The 20,424-nt window shown below is 46.2% G+C and overlaps 1 protein-coding gene across 1 annotated transcript in view; it reads right to left on the bottom strand.

Moving 5' to 3' along the window:
- The window catches only part of DNAH8 (dynein axonemal heavy chain 8), a 567,023-nt gene that overhangs the window by 415,608 nt on the left and 130,991 nt on the right, over positions 1 to 20,424 (bottom strand). The window contains 2 exon segments of the mRNA XM_030557275.1: positions 13,121 to 13,237; positions 18,547 to 18,627. Coding sequence (XP_030413135.1) covers positions 13,121 to 13,237; positions 18,547 to 18,627 — 198 coding nt within the window.

Genomic DNA, 20,424 nt, shown 5'->3' with positions numbered 1-20,424 from the left:
CAGGGTAAATGAGATGACTTAGGTAATTACAGGCCATCTTAGCTGGATGTCGATCCTAGGCAAGATATTGAAGCTACTGATATGGGACTTCATTAATGAAGAATTAAACAAGGATAATGTAATTAATTCAAATCAACATGCATTTATGGAAAACAGATGTCCCCAAACTAACTTGAATATCTTAATGAGATTACAAGTTTGATTGATAAAGGTAAAAGTGTTGACATAATATACTTAGACTTCTATAAGGCATTTGACTTGATGATGCACAATGTTTGGATTAAAAAACTAGAATGATATAAAATTAACCTGGCACACATTCAATTGTTTAAAAACTGACTAACTGATAGGTCTCAAAATATAACTGTGAATGGGGAATCATTGAGCATGACTGTTTCTCATGGGGTCCCAAAGGGATTGGTTCTTGGCCTTACGCAATTTAACATTTTTATCAATGACATGGAGGAAAACATACCATCAGTGATAAAGTTTGTAAATGACACAAAAATTGGAGGAATGGCAAATAATGAAGAGGACAAGACACTGATTCAAAGTGATAAAGACTGCTTGGTAAACTGAGCACAAGCAAACAATATATATTTTAATATGGTTAAATGTAAATGTATACTTCCAGGAACAAAGCATTTGAGCCATACTTACAGGACTGGGGATTCTATCCTCAGAAGCAGTGACTTTGAAAAAGATTTTGGGACCACAGTTCCCAATTTTGGGACCACATTTCCCTCTTGCTTAAACAATCTGAATCTATGAATACTGTAGATGACTCCAGGACAAGATTGCAGTTCCTTGCACTTTGCACATCTGTCAGAAAGAGGAAGTTTTTCTTCAGGTCCAGAAGGTGTATCAAAATCTAATAAACCACCTAAGAAGAAGCCGCAGTACTCCAGGAAGAGGCTTTCTTTGTCATCTGAATCAGCATCTGCTGCATCAGGAAGGAAGCAGCTAGTTTGATGATCATTTTAAGAACTAGAGACCGGATCTTTGATAGAGTCATAAATTCCAAGATCTGAAGGGACCACTGTGATCATCTTGTCTAACCTGATGTATAACACAGGCCCTGGAACTTCCCTAAATAATTCTGAGGACATATCTTTTAGAAAAACATCCAGTCTTGATCTGCATATTGTCAGTGATGGAAAATCCACCACAACCACTGGTAAATTGTTGCAATGATTAATTACACACACTGTCAAAAAATTATGCCTAAATTCAAGTCTGAATTTGTCCAGCTCCAACTTCCACCCATGTAATCATGTTATATCATGTAGATACTGTGGCCTCACAATTCCACTGTAGTCAAGCAATCTTCCTTATGGTATTCTACCCTAAACCACATGCAAAGAGAGAAGAACAGTGCTTTCACGCTGGATGTTAGACAGGCCCTACTTTTCTATATACAAAGGATCAAACCATTCCGCAGATCTACTCAGCTGTTCACAGCAATAGCAGAGACAATAAAGGGTTTCCCCATCTCCACAGAGAGAATCTCATCTTGGATTACTTCATGCATCTGAGCATGTTATGAACTAACAAACATCTTGCCTACAGCTAATCTGACAGCTCATTCCGCACAATCTCAGGCCTCCTCTGCTGACTTCGTAGTGCAAGTCCCTATTGAGGACATCTTCAGAGCAGCAATCTTGCTGTTGGTACACATGCAGTCTTGCAGTCAGACTGTCTTTGAACTCCAAACCCATCTGCTGTACAATTTGTTGAGTCACCTACCTTGGAATGGACATGTGCAAGCACTCGAAGAAGAAAAAATAGTTACTAACCTTTCCATAACTGTTATTCTTCAAGATGTGTTGCACATATCCGTTCCAAAACCCAGCCTCCATCCCCTCTTATGAGAGGCAGTCAGTAAGAAGAAACTGAAGGGGAGTTGGGTCAGCAGAGCCCTTTATACCAGCACTATGAACACATGGCACCAGAGGGCACTGGAGTAGACCCAATGGATACCACTAGGAGAAAAAAATCTGGCAACTGTGCTTGGAGTGCACACACACCTACATTGAAATGCACATGTGCAATACATCTCAAAGAACAAGAGTTATGGAAAGGTTAGTAACCATTTTTCCCCTACATTAATGCTGGGTTTCCTTTCCCTTTTAATAAAACTTCTCTTTTGTTATACACAGACTCAGTGCTTGAGAGTGAGGAAGTATTGCTTACAAGAGAAACCCAGGGTGGTGGTAAGTTTTCCCAGATTACTGGATAGGGGCTTGAGCCGGTTCTGTTTTATATTGTTGAGAGAAAACCCTAGATATTGAACCTGGCCCTTGTTGCTGCCAACTCCACCTGACAGAAGGGTTACATTACTATAGATGTATGTGTTAGTGGACAAAATGTGTAACTGATAAAGGATGCCCATAAATGATCTGTAATTGATTAACTTAATAAATGACAAAATAGACAAGACACATGTGGTATAGCAGGTGTGTTCTATAATCAATATGTCAGCAAAACAATTAGGTATGGATTGAAGTCTAAGCATTAAGATCTAATTGTGGTCACAGATGGCCCTAGTAGTGATAAATTAGTTATAAATATCATTGACTTATTGATTCAAACGAAGATAAGAGCATGAGAAAGGATTGTTCTTTGTTTTGAACAGTATGCAACCAGGAGGATCAGTGCAACATTACAACTGTCACCATGGCTCTGGCAGCAGAGTCCACCACGCCCAGGGAAGCTTGAAATGCTGAACATGGGCCAAGACATCTGTCATAAACATACAGCTAAAGGTAGCATAAAATCCCTCTTTACTCTGTAAAGGGTTAAGAAGCTCAGGTAGCCTAGCTGACATCTGACCAAAAAGACCAATAAGGGGACAAGATACTTTCAAATCTGGGGGACGGGAGAAAGGCTTTGTCTGTCTGTTCTGTGTGCTTGCCAGAGACAGAACAAGAAAGCAAGCAATCCAACTCCATTAGTATTAGTAAGTACTAGCGAAGGAATGTGTTAGCTTACTTTTATTTTGGCTTGTGATTTTCTTTGTAGGAGGATGGAGGTTTATCCCAGGTTTTGTACTTTAAGGTTTTGCCTAGAGGGGAGATCCTCTATGTTCTTGAGTCTTTTGTTATTCTGTAAAGTACTTACCATCCCAATTTTACAGAGGTGATTCCTTTACCTTTTCTTTAATTAAAATTCTTCTTTTAAGAACCTGATTGATTTTTCATTGTTTTAAGATCTAAGGGTTTGGGTCCATGTTCACCTGTACCAACTGGTGAGGGGATTATTCTCAAGCCTTCCCAGGAAAAGGGATATAGGGACTCGGGGGCAATAATTAGGGAAGGTAGGGCTCCAAGTAGCCCTCCCTAAATGGTTGTTTAAATCACTTAGTGGTGGCAGCGTTACTTAATCCAAGGTATAAGAAAAGTTTGTGCCTTGGGGAGTTTTTAACCTAAGCTGGTAGAAATAAGCTTAGGGGGTCTTCATGTGGGTCCCCACATCTGTACCCTAAAGTTCAGAGTGGGGAGGGAACCCTGACAGCATCCCTCAGCAATGAGCAACAGACAGCTTGGTGACAAAGTGGGATATGGCTTCCCAATTGGAGAAGTCATACTGTGACAACAGGGTGTGATGTTTGGCAATCCAGAGTCTTAGATTTGCCAGGGAATAATTTTCTTTTCTGACAAAAAGGTCAAGCTTTTTAGCATCTTTGTCTTTGGGGGTAGCCTTATTCCTGCCCTGATGACATCTCTCATTCACCGCAGCCACTCCAATAAACCAGGGGTGGGGTGTAGACAGAATTGCTCAAAACTCTGGGATGGAACCTGGTATTTCCATTCCATTCATTTGACCACCAAAGAAATGGAGGAAGGGGTCTGCCAGATCATTTTGGCTGTATGAATGATAGCATCTTTTATAGGCAGGGCTACCTTCCCTTCTGCAATGAGCAGGAGATCTTGTGTATATTAACCTCTACAAGCTCCATTTGGCTGTCCAGAGAGGTTGCCATTCTCCTGAGTAATTCCTGATATCCTTCAAAGTCATCTGGTACTATGCCCCAGGATGATGTCTCTGGTATCAGGGCCTCAACATGACAAAGAAGAGATGTGAAATGGAGGCAAGAGAAATGACTCTCTGAGTTGGTCTTCCAGTACTGGTACCAGCTGAAATGGCAGATGTTCCAGAGCCAGCAGTGGTGAGCTGAGTACACGGGCATCAGAAGTCTGATTGGTACGAACTGTTACCAGCCTCTCTGAGTTGATAGGAAAAGATCTAGTCATATAAGGCAGTGTACAGGTGGGTGCTGGAGGCATCTCACAAGGGAACCAATAGGGCTATTGGGGACTGATAGTGTACCAGGCTCCTGGCTTGTGTGGCCCATGAGTTCCAATTTCTGGACAAATTCTTCTCAAAGACATGCAATGAGGGCAATGACATGAGTGAGCCCTAGGCTATCAATACTAGGGAATATGAGAGTCATCTTCAGAGTCTGATCACAATTCTGAGTACCCAGAGAACCAGGGTGGTGCAGGGCTGAGGGGGTCCTTGAAGATCTTGAACAGTACCTATGCCATGAGCATATTACCGGGGACAGCATGGACATTTTCCTGACTGTCAGTAACATGTGGCGTGGGGGATCTGTAGCCGGTCCTGTGGAAGGGGATAGTACCAACTCAGAGGAAGTTGGTGCCATGGTCAAGCAACCCAGTGCAGCTGATCTAGAAGGCTACTTTAGTTGCCAGATAAGATTCTTCACCCTGAGGAAAACCCGATAGCAGTACTAACAGGTATATTAAGTCTCCACCCACGGTGTAAACCTGTGGTGTAATAGGTACCAATAGGGCTGCTGACTTGCAGTGATCAGGAACGACTGCTCTGTTGGCATCAAAGAAGTAGCCAGACTCGACAGTCCCTGAGTGGGCACCAGAGTCAATGATTAAGGTCTCTCTGAATGAGTCAGTACCAGCAAGCAGTAAGCCGAAGAGCATGCTTTACTTTTGTTACCTGATGGATCCTCTGTGGAATGGGTCTGTGACCCAGAGACTTCTTGGTGCCAACTGGCGGAAGGCACAGGAGGCGCACAGGGAACTTTCAGGGATCCTCTGCATCAGACATATGCATAATATACTCCTGAGGGAATTCTGCACCAAAATATTAAAAATTCTGCAGAATTCTGCATATTTTATTTGTCAAAATAACACAATATAATCATGCTGTTTTCAATTATTTTGGTAGTTTATGTCAATACAATACAGACAACAAAAAAAGATTCAGGAAATATTTTTTGACAAATAGATTCCTTACTAGGCATATTATCACATCTATATGGCTCCACAGAGCAGATGACAATACTAATATTTCCATGTATGTTAAGCAAAGAAGACTCTAAGGGTATGCCTACACAGCAAAGAAAAAACATGGTGGCCTATGCTAGCTGACTCAGGCTTGTGGGGCTCAGGCTGCTGGGACTGTGGGACTTTCGGCCTAAGACTAGAGCTTTAGCTCTGGGACCCTCCCACACTGCAGTCTGGGTTCCAGTCTTAGAGCCTGGGTTCCAGTCCCAGTCCACAAGTCTACACAGCAGTGAATCATCGCTGCAGCCCAAATCCTGCAACCCTGAGTTGGCTGGGACAGGCCAGCCATGTGTTTTTCTTTGCCGTGTAAACATACCCTAAAGGGTGGCATATCCTTAGGAGTGAAGTTAGGCCATGATCTGGCACAGCACTTAAATATGTGCATAAAGTTCAGCACCTGAGTAACCCCATTGAAACTAATATTTTACCAGATTGGGGGGGGGTCTCAGTGACTGGCATGACTAAGTAATACTCAGCATGTCACTATACAGTCACTGGACTAGAATTGAAATTGTTGCAGATAATAGATTAGAAAAGCAACAGGAGAGGAGAGTGGAGAGGGTGGGACTTGGTGAGGGAGTCTGAGGGGGCATCTGGATGCAGGGGGTGGGGGTTGGCAGGGAATTGGATGTGTGTTGGGGGTGGAGTTGGATGCATGTGTGTTGAGTGGCCAATAGCACAGCTCCCTGTACAGTGACCCCTTCTCCCTGTGGCTGGGGAGTGATGGGGACAGAAAGTGGAGGGTGCAGGTGTGGAGCTTCCTGCAGCTGGGGGAGGTTCCCAGGGGTGGGTCTGACTCAGCCTCAGGAGGGCCCATGCAAAGGAAGAGGAAGTCCCATCCTCCCCAGCCCATCTGGAACTAGCAGCTGAAGCCTGGCACACAGTAGCAGCCATTGGCCGGGTCGTCCTCAGCCCTGACCCCCCCCCCCAGAGTCCTGGAGCACTGCAATAGCAAGCAAGAGGGACAGAGTCTTACACTCATGCCCAGCCCCACCCCACCCTGAGTCAGTGATTTACATCTCCCCCGGCAGCTCCGGACACTTGGACCAGATGCGCCTGGTTGGGACCGCTGCCCAGAAGGAGCCTGTGAATCAGTTATTCTCTCAAGAAAGAGTAAAACCTGTGGAGGACATGAATTTTGCACTTGTGCAGTGGCACAAAGTTCCCCCAGGAGTAATAATTGTCCACCAATGGGTAGCATGTGAGGTCTCTAATGAGAACCAATAAGTCAACGATCATCATAATCACTGTGAAATGTATTTATGGACAATATTTAAGTAATTGTGTATCTATATGAAAAAGTATGTTCTTAAGGTATGGGAGGTAAGGCAGATCACTAAGAGGTCACTGACCTCGGACATGTTCCTTTCAGGCAGATGGTAATGGACATGTATCTCTCTGGCTATGTGTATATTCTGTCAGGGCTGGCTCCAGGCCACAGCGCGCCAAGCGCGTGCTTGGGGCAGCACGCCGCAGGGGGCGCTCTGCCGGTTGCTGAGAGGGCAGCAGGCGGTTCTGGTGGAGCTGCCGCAGGCGTGGCTGCAGACGGTCCGCTGGTCCCGCGGCTCCAGTGGACCTCCCGCAGACACGCCTGCGGCAGCTACACCAGAGCCATGGGACCAGCTGACCGTCCGCAGAAACACCTGCGGGAGGTCCACCAGAGCCGCAGGATTGGCAAGGGGCAGAGCACCCCCCGCGAAGTGCCACTGTGCTTTGGGCAGCGAAATTGCTAGAGCCGGCCCTGTATTCTGTACTGTATGCCTTACAATGGATGCCTGTTTGCAGACTAAGCCAGATATCAGTCAAAAAATTGGGAAATCTACAAGAGAGAAAACCTATAGGAAAAAAACACTCAGCTGGGGGGTGTCCTGTTTATGATTAAGATTAGTCTGCTGTATCAGGGCATGCAAAGAAACACACAGGATCCTTCACTAAGAAGGCAACCTAACAGCATGTTTGTCTTATGAAAAGGGGGTCACAGCCAGCCTTTTTGTAAAGCACTGGTGAGCAATCTTTTATTAGACATGAAAGTATCCTGTTAATAAAGTCTAGGCTCTAGAATGCATAATGATTTGATTTGATGGATAACCATTTGTTTCCAATACTTCTATGTGCTATTACTTGAATCTCTATGCTATGTTAAATACATTTATACTTGATTTCCCCATAAACACATCTAAGTGCTATGTGTTAAACAGAGTGGTGATCTGGGGTGGAACTGGTCAGCTGGGGTGTACTGTTTCTTTGGAAGCAGCGTATCTGTGAATAATATGAACGTCCAGTGGAACAGGGGCTGGATCCTCTTGGAAGACATTCGGAGGTCTCAGCAGTTGTAATCTGCCTGTCACTAACATGCAGAGAGACAGCAGGGCCTGCAAAGGCCTACAGGGGAGTGTTTGTGTTAACTGCGGCCACTGGAGTTGGAAAGCTGACCTCCTGGCAGGCACAGACAAGGTTTTCTCATGGTAAGGGGGAGTGGTATGAATTGCCTTGCGCCTTTGGGTACCCCAGGAAACTTCACAGATACTCACACCCTAGACTTTGAGGAACCGAATGCCGACTTCTGTATGCATTTTTGAAGCCAGCCTACGAAAGGTTTAAACTCTGGGGACCTTGGCATAGGTTTCCCAGTACCAGGCAGGGTCTAGAGACCCACAATAATGAAAAAATCCCAAAAGAAGGGCCAAATAAAAAGAAATAAACATAGAACTATAAAATTAATAAAGAAAAAAATAGAAGTCCAAAGACTTTTGAGCAGCTCTAGGTAGATCAAGTATTTGTTCACAAAGAACACAAATGCTCTGATGACAGACGGAAAGAAGGAACTGAAGGATGGACTCAGACCTTTATACTCTCACTTGCAGCACAAGGAGCTTGGCAATGAGCGGTGCTGCCCTTTTAGGTACCATCAGAGAAAACTCTCCAGCACTGGTCCTCAAGGCACACACTCAACTACAGTGTTAAGGACATATGCAAGCAATCAAAGAACACCTCAATTTAATGATGGCTCCCCAATGTCAACTACTTTCTAAAATGTGTCAGTTAGCCAGTTTTTGATCTATTTAATGTGTGCTAAATTTTAATAAGAATGTCGTGCAGTATTAAGTCAAATTCCTTACAAAAGTCTAAGTATATTACATCTATGCAGTTACCTTATCAACCAAATTTGTAATCTCATCAACGAATGAAATCAGGATTATTTGACAAGACTTATTTTTCATATAATGATGTTGACTGGCAATAATTCTATACCTAGCCTTTAATTCTTTATCAATTTAATACCACCTCAGCTTTTCCCTTTTTTTTTCTTTTTTTTGGGTGGGGGGTCTAGGACTGATCTCTGGCTACTATGCAGAGAGTCATCAGTCTTTAAACTGAAGAATTCATGACCTTCACAAGGCAAGTCTTCCAAAACTAATATATATTTCTCTGAGCAAGCCCAAAGGGCAGTTTTGCAGAAGGTCACTGAAACTCTGCAGCACTGATGGGGAACATCCCACAAGATTAAACACACAGAGACCAACCCAGACCATTGCTTTCTCTGTACATGTAGAGGGGGCAGTTGAGTTAAAAGTGCCCTATCACAGCAAAAAACTGTTAGTTACCTGTACAATAACTGCTGTTCTTTGAGATGTTAATGCAGATCTGTATTAAACTCTGCATGTGGTGCCAATCTTGCTACCAATGGTGATCCCTTGGAAGACTCAACAACTTTCGAGAGCAATACTGAGAAGGCGAGGGAGAGGAGGAAGATGTCTCCAAGCCTAACCCTGAGGAACCTCCAGAGTAGTCCATAGGCAATGAAGGAGCCACCAGTCCAACAAACATTCAGCCTTATCCAAAGTTCAGCTTACAGGATGCATCGGTACTGACAACAGTAAAGCAGTTGGTGCTTTAACCAGTGGTGAGCTGGAGTCGGTTCCCACTAGTTCGCAGGAACCAGTTGTTAAATTTAGAAGCCCTTTTAGAACCAGCTGTTTCATGAGGGACAACTGGTTCGAAAAGGGCTTTTAAATTTAACTAAAGCCCCAGCAGCTCCCTGCCCTTTCCCCGACCCCAGCTCACCTCACTCAGCCTCTGCCTCCTCTCCTGAATGCTCCCCCAGCTTCTCCTCCCCCTCCCCGGCTTCCCGCCAATCAGCTGTTCGCGCGGGAAGCCTGGGAGGGCTGAGAAGGAAGCAGCGGCTTCCTGCAGGTGAGCTGGGGCAGGAGGGCGGGGGCGCGAGGAGGGATCCAGGCACCGCACGGCTCCAGCCTGGCCCCTGACCCCATCCCCAGCCGATGTGGCTCCGAACCGGTCCCGACCTCAGCTGGCCAGGCGGGCGGCGCGGCTCCGGCCCAGTCCCGATCTCAGCCAGGCGGCGCGGCTCCGGCTTAGACCCGATTTCGGCCGGCTGGGCGGTGCGGCTCCGGCCCAGCCTGGCCCTGGGCCCAGATAGCCAAGAGGCACGGCTCCGACCTGGTCCCGGTCCCGGACAGCTGGGCACCTCGACTCCGGCCCTGGCCAAGTGCCCCGGCCCTGGTCCCAATTCTGGCTGAGCGGCCCAGCCTGGCCCCGGCCCCGGCCCCGGCCCAGCCCCTACCTCCAGGCAGCGCGGTAAGGGAGCAGGGAGCAGGGAGAGGGTGTTGGATAGAGGGCAGGGGAGTTGGAGGTGGTGGATTAGTCTCGGGGCAGTCAGAGGGCAGGGAACAGGGGGATTGAATGGGGGCAAGGGCCCCGGGGGGGCAGTCAGGAAGGAGCAGGGGTTGGATGGGGCGGTGGGGGGCAGACAGGGGCAGTCAGGGGACACAGAGAAGGGGTGGTTGGATGGGGCAGGGGTTCCAGTGGGGGGCCATCAGGAATGAGAGGAGGGGTTGGATGGGGCGGCAGGGGGCAGGGAAGGGGGGTGGGGGGGTAGGGGTCCCGGGGGGGACTGTCAAGGAATGTGGGGGGTTGGATGGGGCAGGAGTCCCGGGGGAGCATGACCCCTTTGTGGGGTGAGGAGGAGGGAACCAGTTGTTAATATTTTGACAGCTCATCACTGGCTTTAACCACTAACACAGACCTCATACTCACACTCAGTACTGAAGCAGACATTGGTGCCAAAGTCGAACCTGGCACTGGACCCATAGATGCAGTGTGCACTGGGATCATCACTGGCACGGAAGATAATAGCTGTGTTGACAAGTATCTCAGTAATGAAAAGGCAGGTGACCTCAATTCTGCACCCTGAATTGGAAGAGGTGCAAAAGAGATTCCAATAATAATGGCAGGTCTGCAACCAGTCCAGACAGCACCAAGGACACTGAAGAAGCCTCCACAGCTGATCATTCCTCAATTAGTGGAAGGTCAGGAACAGCCAGACAAAGCAAGTCCGATGCAGCCTTATACACCACTGGTGTGGAAACAGTCAGTGCTGACACTGAAGTTGTTGGTACTGGACTCAGAGGAAGCCCAACGGATGGTACCTGAGTCAATGGTAGAGTCCAGTCATCTCTGCCCTAGAGAGCAAATAGCCCTGCTCTATTGTGCATGCAGGATGAATGATAATCTAAGTCTGCACTCCTGTTGGAAGTCGAGGAGGAATATCTCCCAGTTCAGGTTTAAAACAAATAAAAATAAATTCTTCTTCACGCAGCACACAGTCAAGTTGTGGAACTCCTTACCTGAGGAGGTTGTGAAGGCTAGGATTATAACAGCATTTAAAAGAGAACTGGATAAATTCACGGTGGTTAAGTCCATAAATGACTATTAGCCAGGACAGATAAGGAATGGTGTCCCTAGCCTCCGTTTGTCAGAGGATGGAGATGGATGGCAGGAGAAAGATCACTTGATCATTGCCTGTTAGGTTCACTCCCTCTGGAGCACCTGGCATTGGCCACTGTCAGTAGACAGGATACTGGGCTAGATGGACGTTTGGTCTGACTCGGTACAGCCATTCTTATGTTCTTATGGAATGGCCCCAGTCCTTTTTGTGATAAATTTTTCTAGGAGAACCAGAGGAAGAACTGCTTCTTTTTTTTCTGTGAGGGAGAAGAATATGAATTTGGCCTAATAACAGCCTGTGCCAGCTCAGATGCCCTCTGAGGGGCCTGACAATCTGCAGAGATCGCCAGTGTTGAAACAGGCTTCATGGTCTGCTTCTGAGGGTGTTGCTTCAAATATAAGTCTCTGTCCACCTGTGTTTTCTTTTTGAATGATCCGCAGATGAAGGACTTTTCTTTAATGGGCCCTTCCCAAAGGCACAATAAACATTGACTGTGTGTGTGGGAGGAGGGGCATTATCAGAGCTAACTACCCCACATGATGGACAATGTTTAAATGCTGGCAAGAGCATCACACCAGGCAAAATCCTATCCAACCATTTTGAATAAACTAAACCTATAGACAGCACTAAACTAACTACAACTAACAACTATATAAAAAAAACTCTGTGAAATAGCATAAGGTAAAAATCACACTGAGCATTCCAACTCAAGCCCTGGGCAATGAGGATAGTTGGGGAAATGCTGCTCTTAAATTGCCAGGGGAGGGGCTATGCAGCCAGAAGGCATGAGTGCCACCCCTACAAGTACTGCTAAGCAAAATTCTCTGACTTCTGTGCATTGGGTGTACAGACACCTGAGTGCAGGGCCGGCTTTAGGGCGATTCACCTGATTCCCTCGAATCGGGCCTCACATCCCTAAGAGGACCCCGCAACGTCCCTAAGGATCCTCTGCCAATGTGCTGTCGAAGGCACTGCCAGCCAATAGAGCTGCCGCTGAAGTCCCGCTGCTGTCTTCAGTGCCAGCTCAATCGCTGCCGCAGAAGAAGGACCCTCCATCGCCGCGCCGCCGAAGGCACTGGCAGCCAACTGAGCTGCTGCCGAAGTCCCACTGCTGTCTTCGGCGGCAGCTCTTTCGAATTGGGCCCCGCAGTGCCTAAAGCCGCCCTGCCTGAGTGGAATACACATCTGCAGCCACCTGAAGAACTGATAGTGTTGTGATTTTGCACACTCTTCCACTTGAACTGACTTCTTTTCTATAACAGACGCAGGCTAAGCCAATGAATAGAGTTGTTGGAGAGGAGGAAGCTTCAATAGCTGCTGGAATACAACTGGGACATTCGGGGTTCCCAAGTTGTTCTTAGTGGTTTAGACAAAAAGTTGGAATTCCTCAACCTTAGGCAGGTTATCAAAGCAGTTCTCCAGAAGGAGAGTTGAAGATACTTCTCATTCACCAATGAAGGCAATGACTGGGGATAGTGCAGTATTGGCCACATCCAGCAGGAGTAGCCTAGAAAGGGCAGCGGAGGAGTATGCAGTTGCCTCTGTAGACTGGCACAGTTACCCCAGTAGTGGTCTGAGAAATAAGAAATACTTAACTTGCTCTTCAAACCTGAAGGGGAGGGCACTGACAAAAATTAGAGACCCATTATGACAAGCAATCAGAGTGCTAGTCACAAACAATAGTGAGACCTGATACAAACTCAACTGGATGAAAAGAGGCTAAAATCTAGGCTTTAAGGGTGGTAGCAGGGATGTAAATATGGAGAAACTACCAGGACCTTATCATTCTTCCAAAAGAAATGCATGTGAACAACATTTGCTTTAAAAAATCAGAGATATATTTCAATGTTGCAAAAGGTTATCACTAAGTTTTAAGAATTTAATATTAATTTTAACTAAGAAGTTTCTTACATACGAATAGAAATCAAATTATTAACTGAGCCCAAGTTGTTGTTTTGTGTTGTGAAATAATTCAAAAATCAAATGAAAGTGTATTTGAAATTTCTTCAAAAAATATCATTTTAATTAATTTGGCAAATATGCATACCTTTTTCAACAGCTGCTTAAACATATTCATAACTTCATCAACTTCTTGAAAAAAACTGTCCAATGTCAGAGATGACCAAGTTAATATAGTAAGTCCTTGTCTCAACACAGATTCTACCTAAACAAACAAACCAACAATAAAACAAAACAAAAAATTGTGATAACTAAATATAGAAAAAAATAAATATGTTAGAAATATAACATACAATAGGACTGATGATTATAAAAATGAACAATGGTCCTGTGCACATAACTGAAAGAAACAGATGCAAACTAAAAGAATCTATGTTTTGTTATTTCAAGGAAAACTGCACAGATTTACTCAATGTTTATTTAGGTTTTTATGTGTACCACTGCCATATTCACTGCTATGCTGACAATTCTCAAATGTACCTGTCCACCATTGACCTCTCTCTTCCTGGCCAGTCTCACATCTCTTGCTAGTACTCTAACATCTCCTCATGGATGTTACTTCCTTAAACTAAATAAAATCTCAACAGTCCATATTTTCTACTAAACTCTGTTCTTTGCTGCACTTCTCCATCACTGTGGACAGATTCAGATCACACCTCTGAAGCTCCTATGACTCTTCCCTTTCCTTTTTGATCACATCCACTTTCTCACTAAATCTTGTTGCTGCACTCCCTATACTATTTCTAAAATCCTTGCTTTCCTCACCAGCCACATCCCTATATTTTGCCCAAGGTAAACTCAGACTTTCATATCAATCAGGTCATTCAGCTGCCATTTTTCATTCTAAATTTCATCTGACTACAGAAGATGCCACTCTTCACACCTGGGATGTCAGGAGAGTGTTGGCTTTCTATTTGGAAAGGACTAAAGCCTCGAGGACTGTTTGTCTCTTTCATGGCCAGTATTAAAGTGGTCCCTGCTTTGACCCAAAGGCTCTCTGCAAATGGGTTTGTGGTTGTATCCCCTCTTGCTACAAGGCTCTCTCCAAATGGGTTTGTGGCTGTATCCCCTCTTGCTACAAGGCTGCTAATGTCCAGCCTCCTCCTATGGTTATAGCTAAGGCTGGTGGATATGTTCGTGGGTGGCCATACCAAGACGGTGGTAGTGCCATCTGCAAGTACATTCTTGGACCCTATTGACAGTGGTTCTCATATGGAGCTTGCAAGGAGTACTGTGAGATCTCCTCTGACTCACTGTCCAACCCCTCAATAGATAGTGGAGGGGCATGTCATGATTGTGGTGATATCCCCCATGCCTGGCAAAGATTCAGTGCCATGATCTCAGTATGGAGAATTGAAGACTCGGATGCCTCTAGAATGCGGAGGTCTCTGGTCTGACAGAATTCCACCAGTACCAATCATCCCAGTGTCATTGCCAGAGGGGAGAGGAAGCCAGCACCAGTCTCTCCGATGTCAGGTGGACTCTTGTTGCTGACAGTACTGAGGTCTACTCGTGTACCACGAACATCTTTCTAGGTTGTTTGCCCTTATCTTCTGGTGATGACAATTTGGTGCCGTGCAAAAAGGGTCATTGGTCAGATACTGACGGTCACCATGAGGCCACATGGTCTCAATGTCAGCAGTGCTGAGTATATTGAGTGAGATGGCAATTGCTTACAGCTACCCTTAGGCTTGCTGAGGGGACTTCTCACTCTCTTTTTAGTCCCAGACTGCTTCCTTGATCCACTGTCCTTCAAGGTTGAAGGTTGTGGGGGAGTGTAACAGGGTGGTTACCTTCTCCTGCCCTGAGGAGTTTAAAGACAGCCCCGGGAGAGGCCTGTGGCAGGGGCAAAAGCTGCTAGGCTGATTGGGGAAGTAGTCGCAGCTGGGCCACGCCCCAATCAGGCCCCAGCTGGCCTGTATATACGAGGCTGGGAGCCAGGAGCTCAACAGACTCTCTCTGTTTGTAGAGGGAGATGGGCCTGGCTGCAGGGAGCTAGAGACAGGGTACCTCAGTGAAGCAGTGCTGGGGAAAGGCAGAGGAGCCGGAGAGCTCCAGCCTGGAAAGCCCCATGCTGTGGCCTAGCAGAAGGCAAATAGGTACTGGGGGTTGCACAGGGCAGCCCAGGGTAGGCAAAGGCAGCAGGTCCAAACCCAACCTTGCCAGTGATGAGTAGTCTGATACTGCAGTCTGCCCCAGGGTGTGGGGGCTAGACAATGACTGGCAGTAGCTGTATACTGAGGCGAGATGGAGATAGTGGGTGAGGGTTCGCTGGGAAAGGAAGACCCTAAGACTGAGGGGTTACTGCCAGGGAGCAGCGCCCCAGATAACAGGGCACCGGATGCGGGAGAGACGCGGGGGCCAAGTGGTAGCGGGTCACCGGCCTGCAGAGGGTGCTCCTTGCTAGAAAAAGAGCTAATTCCCAAGGACAACCAGCAGGAGGCGCTGAAGGGCTGAGTCCACATCCCTACAGGGAGACTCACAACTGCCAGAAGGTTGAGGTTGACGAGAGGCCTCCATGAAGATAATTTTTTGACACAACTCTCTGTCCTTGTGGGATCTTGGTTGGAGCTGCTGTCAGAGGGAACAATTTTGTTGGATGTGGCCCTCACTGTGGTAGCAGATGCAGTGAGATTGCTTGTCAGTGACTGGGAACACCTCGCTGCAAGTGAAGCATTTCTTGAAGCCTGAGGAGCTGGGGCATACCCTTGGTTGGGGGGAGGGAGTCCCCCTACACCTAGGGTTGATAAAAGAACAAAGTCCTTTCTTTTTCTCTCCCTTTTTTTTAAGGCATTGGCCAAAGGAAAAACAAATGAAGAAAAGAGGCTTTCAGGGAAGTTAAAAATTAGCAACTGTAAAAGAGTTAATGATCTGTGAATGGTCAGCTAAAGCTTTGTCTCTAGCCAATGGCAGTTGAGAAGGAGAGACAGTGCATGTGTGGATCCAACTGACACTGCTACCAAAGTTCTCCAATCATCAGCACAGGAAATCAGACATAACTACAGTGAAGCACCCATAGGGACACTACTCAAATGTTCTGCAAAAACATTGGGGGAGGGATAAACATCAGGGATGGAGAAAAGCTATATAAGATCCTAATAATCAGAGGAGTGAACTTCTGAAACAGCTAGGGTGACCAGATGTCCTGATTTTACAGGACTGTCCCAATATTTGCTTGCTTGTCCCGCATCCTGACTGATGTTCGGTCAGGACACTGGACAAACACGAAATTTTGCCCTCCGCTCCGGCACACAGGCGGAGCCTAGAGAGGCTCTCGCCCCCCTCTGCCCTCAGCCCCACCTCCTCCTTCCCCCATTGGATCCCTCCCCAAAACCCCACCCTGGCCCCACCCTCAGTCCCGCCCCAATGGATCCTTACCCAAATCCCTGCCCTGGCCCCACCTCTTCCCCAAGCACACCGCATTCCTCCTCCCTCCCAGGCTTGCGCTGATCAGCTGTATGGCGGCGCAAGCCTGGAGGGAGGAGGTAGCCCCCAGCACTCACCCTGCAAACTGCTCCAGTCCAGCTTCTCTAGGAAGGTGAGCATGGCATGGCAGATATCCCACAGCGGCCCCCGGTAGAAGGTGAGGCAGGCTGCGCCCATGGCTCACAGAGTGGCCTAGCCCGGGTGAGGAGGGCGGTCAGGAAGTGAGCCAGGCTGCCCCGGGGATCTAGCACAGCACGTGGGCTTGGCAGCTCCGGGCCGGGGCGCACTCAGCTGTTGCGGCCATCAAAAAGTTGGGTGGAGACGGGGCTGTGCTGCCTGTGCAGCGGCGGAACAGGGGGCGCTCCGGCAGCTTTTTTTTTTTTCTCCAACACCCCTCCTCCCCTGCCCCCCATCCCATAGACAAGTCAAAAAACTAAAATAACAGCACTCTGAAGGAATAAAATTACTGAGAATATACGTGCATTGGAGGAAGTACCAAGAAGTAACAACAACAACACAAGTATGGGCTGGGAGGTGAGTGTGTAAGAGAGTGAGTGTGTCAGAGAGTGAGTGAGTGTGTGTGTGTGTGTGTGTGTGTGTGTGTGTGTGTGTGTGTGTGTGTGTGTGTGTGTGTGTGTGTGTGTGAGAGAGAGAGAGAGAGAGAGTGTATGTGTGTGCTGGCTCCTGGAGAAGTCTATGACTAGGGCCCTACCAAATTCATAGTCCATTTTTGTCAATTTCATGGTTACAGGATTTAAAAAATCATAAATTTAATGAATTCAGCTATTTAAATCTGAAATGTCATGGTGTTGTAACTGTAGGGGTCCTGACCCAAAAAGGAGTTGTGGGGCAGTCACAAGGTTATTGTAGGGGGGGTTGTGGTACAGCTACCTTACTTCTACACTGCTGCTGATGGTGGCTCTGCCTTCAGAACTGGGCAGCTGGGGAGTGGTGGCTGCTGGCTGAGAGCCCAGCTGCAAAGGCAGAGCCACAAGCAGCAGCTGCACAGAAGTAAGGATGGCATGGTGTGGCATTGCCACCCTTATTTCTGTGATGCTGCCTGCAGAGCTGGGCCCTCAGTCAACAGCTTCCACTCTCCGGCCACCCAGCTCTGAAGGCAGTGCAGAAATAAGGATGGCAATACCACGACCCCGCTAAAACAACCTTGTGACCCCTGTGCAACTCTCTTTTGGGTCACGATCCCTAATTTGAGAAATGCTAGTCTCCCCGGTGAAATCTGCATAATATAGGGTAAAAGCACATAAAAGACCAGATTTCAAGGTAGGAAGCCAGATTTCATGGTCCGTGACGCACTTTTCATGGCTGTGAATTTGGTAGGACTCCATCTATGAGCTGTCTCTTTAAGGCACTCAACAGACAGTTCAGACCACAGCACCTGCCAGCAGCTCTCCTGCTCTTGAATCCTGTCCTCTAATCCCCCCTCTGTGGAGATGGGGTACATAGGCAGGGGTAACACCCTGACATCAGTGTCCCCCCTCCCCTCTTACTCTGCACAGCAATCAGGAGGGTCCTGATAGCAGCTGGTCAGGAGATCCAAGGCAGAGGGCAGGAGCAATATGGCTGCAGAGCAGCGGGGGTAGGGGGGTAGGGGCACCGGAACACACGCCACCATACACGCCTCTGCTAATCAACTGTGTGGCACTTGATTCACTCCTAGGTGTCTGTGTGATCATGCAGCTTAGAGGGAACACAGCTCACCTGCAATATAAGGGGACTGGACTCAGCGACCCAGGAGGTCCCTTCCAGGCCTACATTCCTATACTGCACATGTACACTGTTTTGGCAGTGTAAACAAGCCTCAAAGTGGAAGTAAGCAATCTTTATACTGCTAGAGTGGTGTACAGTGGCCTGACTGTAAATTAGAATCTGAAGCACTGTGTTATTCACTTGCTAAATCACAACATTACATAATCTGCAGTGGGTCTCTCAGGCATTAGTGTGAATCAGTAAGATTCTGCTATGAAGAATTGTTTAATTTGGAATCTTGGTGTTAAGAAAATTACAAACATTTCTAAGCTACACTAACTTCCAGTATATTCAAATTAAAATATATTTAGTATTACCAACCTTTCTCATTTTCGGTGCCATCAAATTTACAAACACTGTTGGTACTTCCTGACACAAATCTTCATAACATTGCAGAAGATTCTGTTAATAAAAAATGACAAATTCATTAGCAATATTTTTAAAATATTTTTCTTTATTGAAGATTTTCATAGAAGCAAACCAGTAGAAATAAAAACAAATCAATATAATGGACATAAGGAAACAGGTAAATAGTACTAGACATATTCCCCCAGAATATTTCTAAATGCAAAATCTGACATGAACGCTTATAATATTTATTTAATTGTTATCATCAGTGAAAAAGAGCAAGATTGTGTTTTCCTGTATGAGATTGTGAGTGCAAAAGAGAAAGAAAGAAAAAAAGGATACTTCCTACCTCACATATCTAGTCCCTATGCACATGTCCCAGTCAAAATACCAGCCCTTGTGCTTAGAAAACACAAAACACCAGCCCTTACTCAAGACTAGTATCAGAAGTGGCAGCAGCCCCCCCTAATAGGGAGCAGAGAGAGACAGGGCCATGCTCTCACTGAACTAGAGGTCCTAGTTCTTGCATATAATAGTTAAAGTTAAAACTCCCTTCCTGCTATCAATCCAATTTTCAGCAACCTCCCATCCTGTCCCTTATTTTTAACAAAAAACAAACAATCATGAAATTTCACATGCTACATCTCATCCCAAAGGTAGAAGTTTTCTGGCAAGTTTGGAACAAATGTCACAAGAAGTTAGAGCAGCAAAGAATCCTGTGGCACCTTATAGACTAACAGACGTTTGGAGCATGAGCTTTCATGGGTGAATACCCACTTCGTCAGTAGAAGAAGTTAGGGTTTTCCAACATTTAGTTTTCAGAGGTTTTCTGATTGCATTTTTGGCTCACAATATCTCCAAAACAGATTTACAAAAAAATTCCAAGGTGCTTCTCCAAAACACCCTAACAAGTAGAAATGCCTTTGAAAAAGTAAACAAAAAGATTGCAGAGATATTTAAATATCACCAGAATATAAAACACATATATACATTTAAAAAACCCACAAAAATTATAGGCAGATGTATTTTATAACATGTATATACTTGTATCTTTTAAATAATATATATAGTAATGCATGCATCTGTTTATTGCATGTTTTGCAAAGAGTGCATTGCATAGATTGGAGGACCATCAGGTAGGGAACCACTTGTAGTGCAGTCAGATCCAGTCTAGAAGGAGATAAAAAGGGGAAAGTTATACGGGGAATTAGCATGTCTACATGGAAAACAAGAAGAAGGAAGTAAATATGCAGAGATGGGTGGTTGTCTGGGATAGAACAGGGTTCATTTCTGGGAAGCTAGCAAGATCCACCAGGTCCATGCACACTTGCAAGGTCCAATGAAGGTTTGCCAGGTCTGCTGGAGTCCCTAAAACGCCTGCAAGGCATTCTAACACTATACAACCTTAAACATATTTAAGGAAATTCCCAAGCAAAAATATTCGTTAACCCTGAGTTCTGGTTTAAAGAACCAATTGGGTTTTTTCAGCAAAAAAAATTTAAACATTTTAGTTTTCTAAAAGCAACCCACAAATATTAAGAAACTTAAAAATTCCAAAGTAAAGTTCTACTGAACAAAAAAACCTGTAACAAGCACAGACCTGAAAATAAAAGACAGTTACTCACCTTTGTAACTGTTGTTCTTCAAGATGTGTTGCTCATATCCATTCCAGTTAGGTGTGCGCACACTGCATGCACGTTCCTTGGAAGACTTTTTACCCTAGCAACATTCGGTGGGTCAGCTGGGTGCCCCCGGGAGTGGCGCCGCTATGGCACCAGATATATACCCCTGCCGAACCAGCCACCCCTCAGTTCCTTCTTGCCGGCTACTCCGACAGTGGGGAAGGAGGGC

The sequence above is a fragment of the Gopherus evgoodei genome, chromosome 3 (genome assembly GCF_007399415.2).
Source record: "Gopherus evgoodei ecotype Sinaloan lineage chromosome 3, rGopEvg1_v1.p, whole genome shotgun sequence".
Classification (NCBI taxonomy): domain Eukaryota; kingdom Metazoa; phylum Chordata; order Testudines; family Testudinidae; genus Gopherus; species Gopherus evgoodei.
The sequence above is the reverse complement of the archived record's forward strand: the minus strand, read 5'-3'. Positions and strand labels throughout refer to the sequence as shown.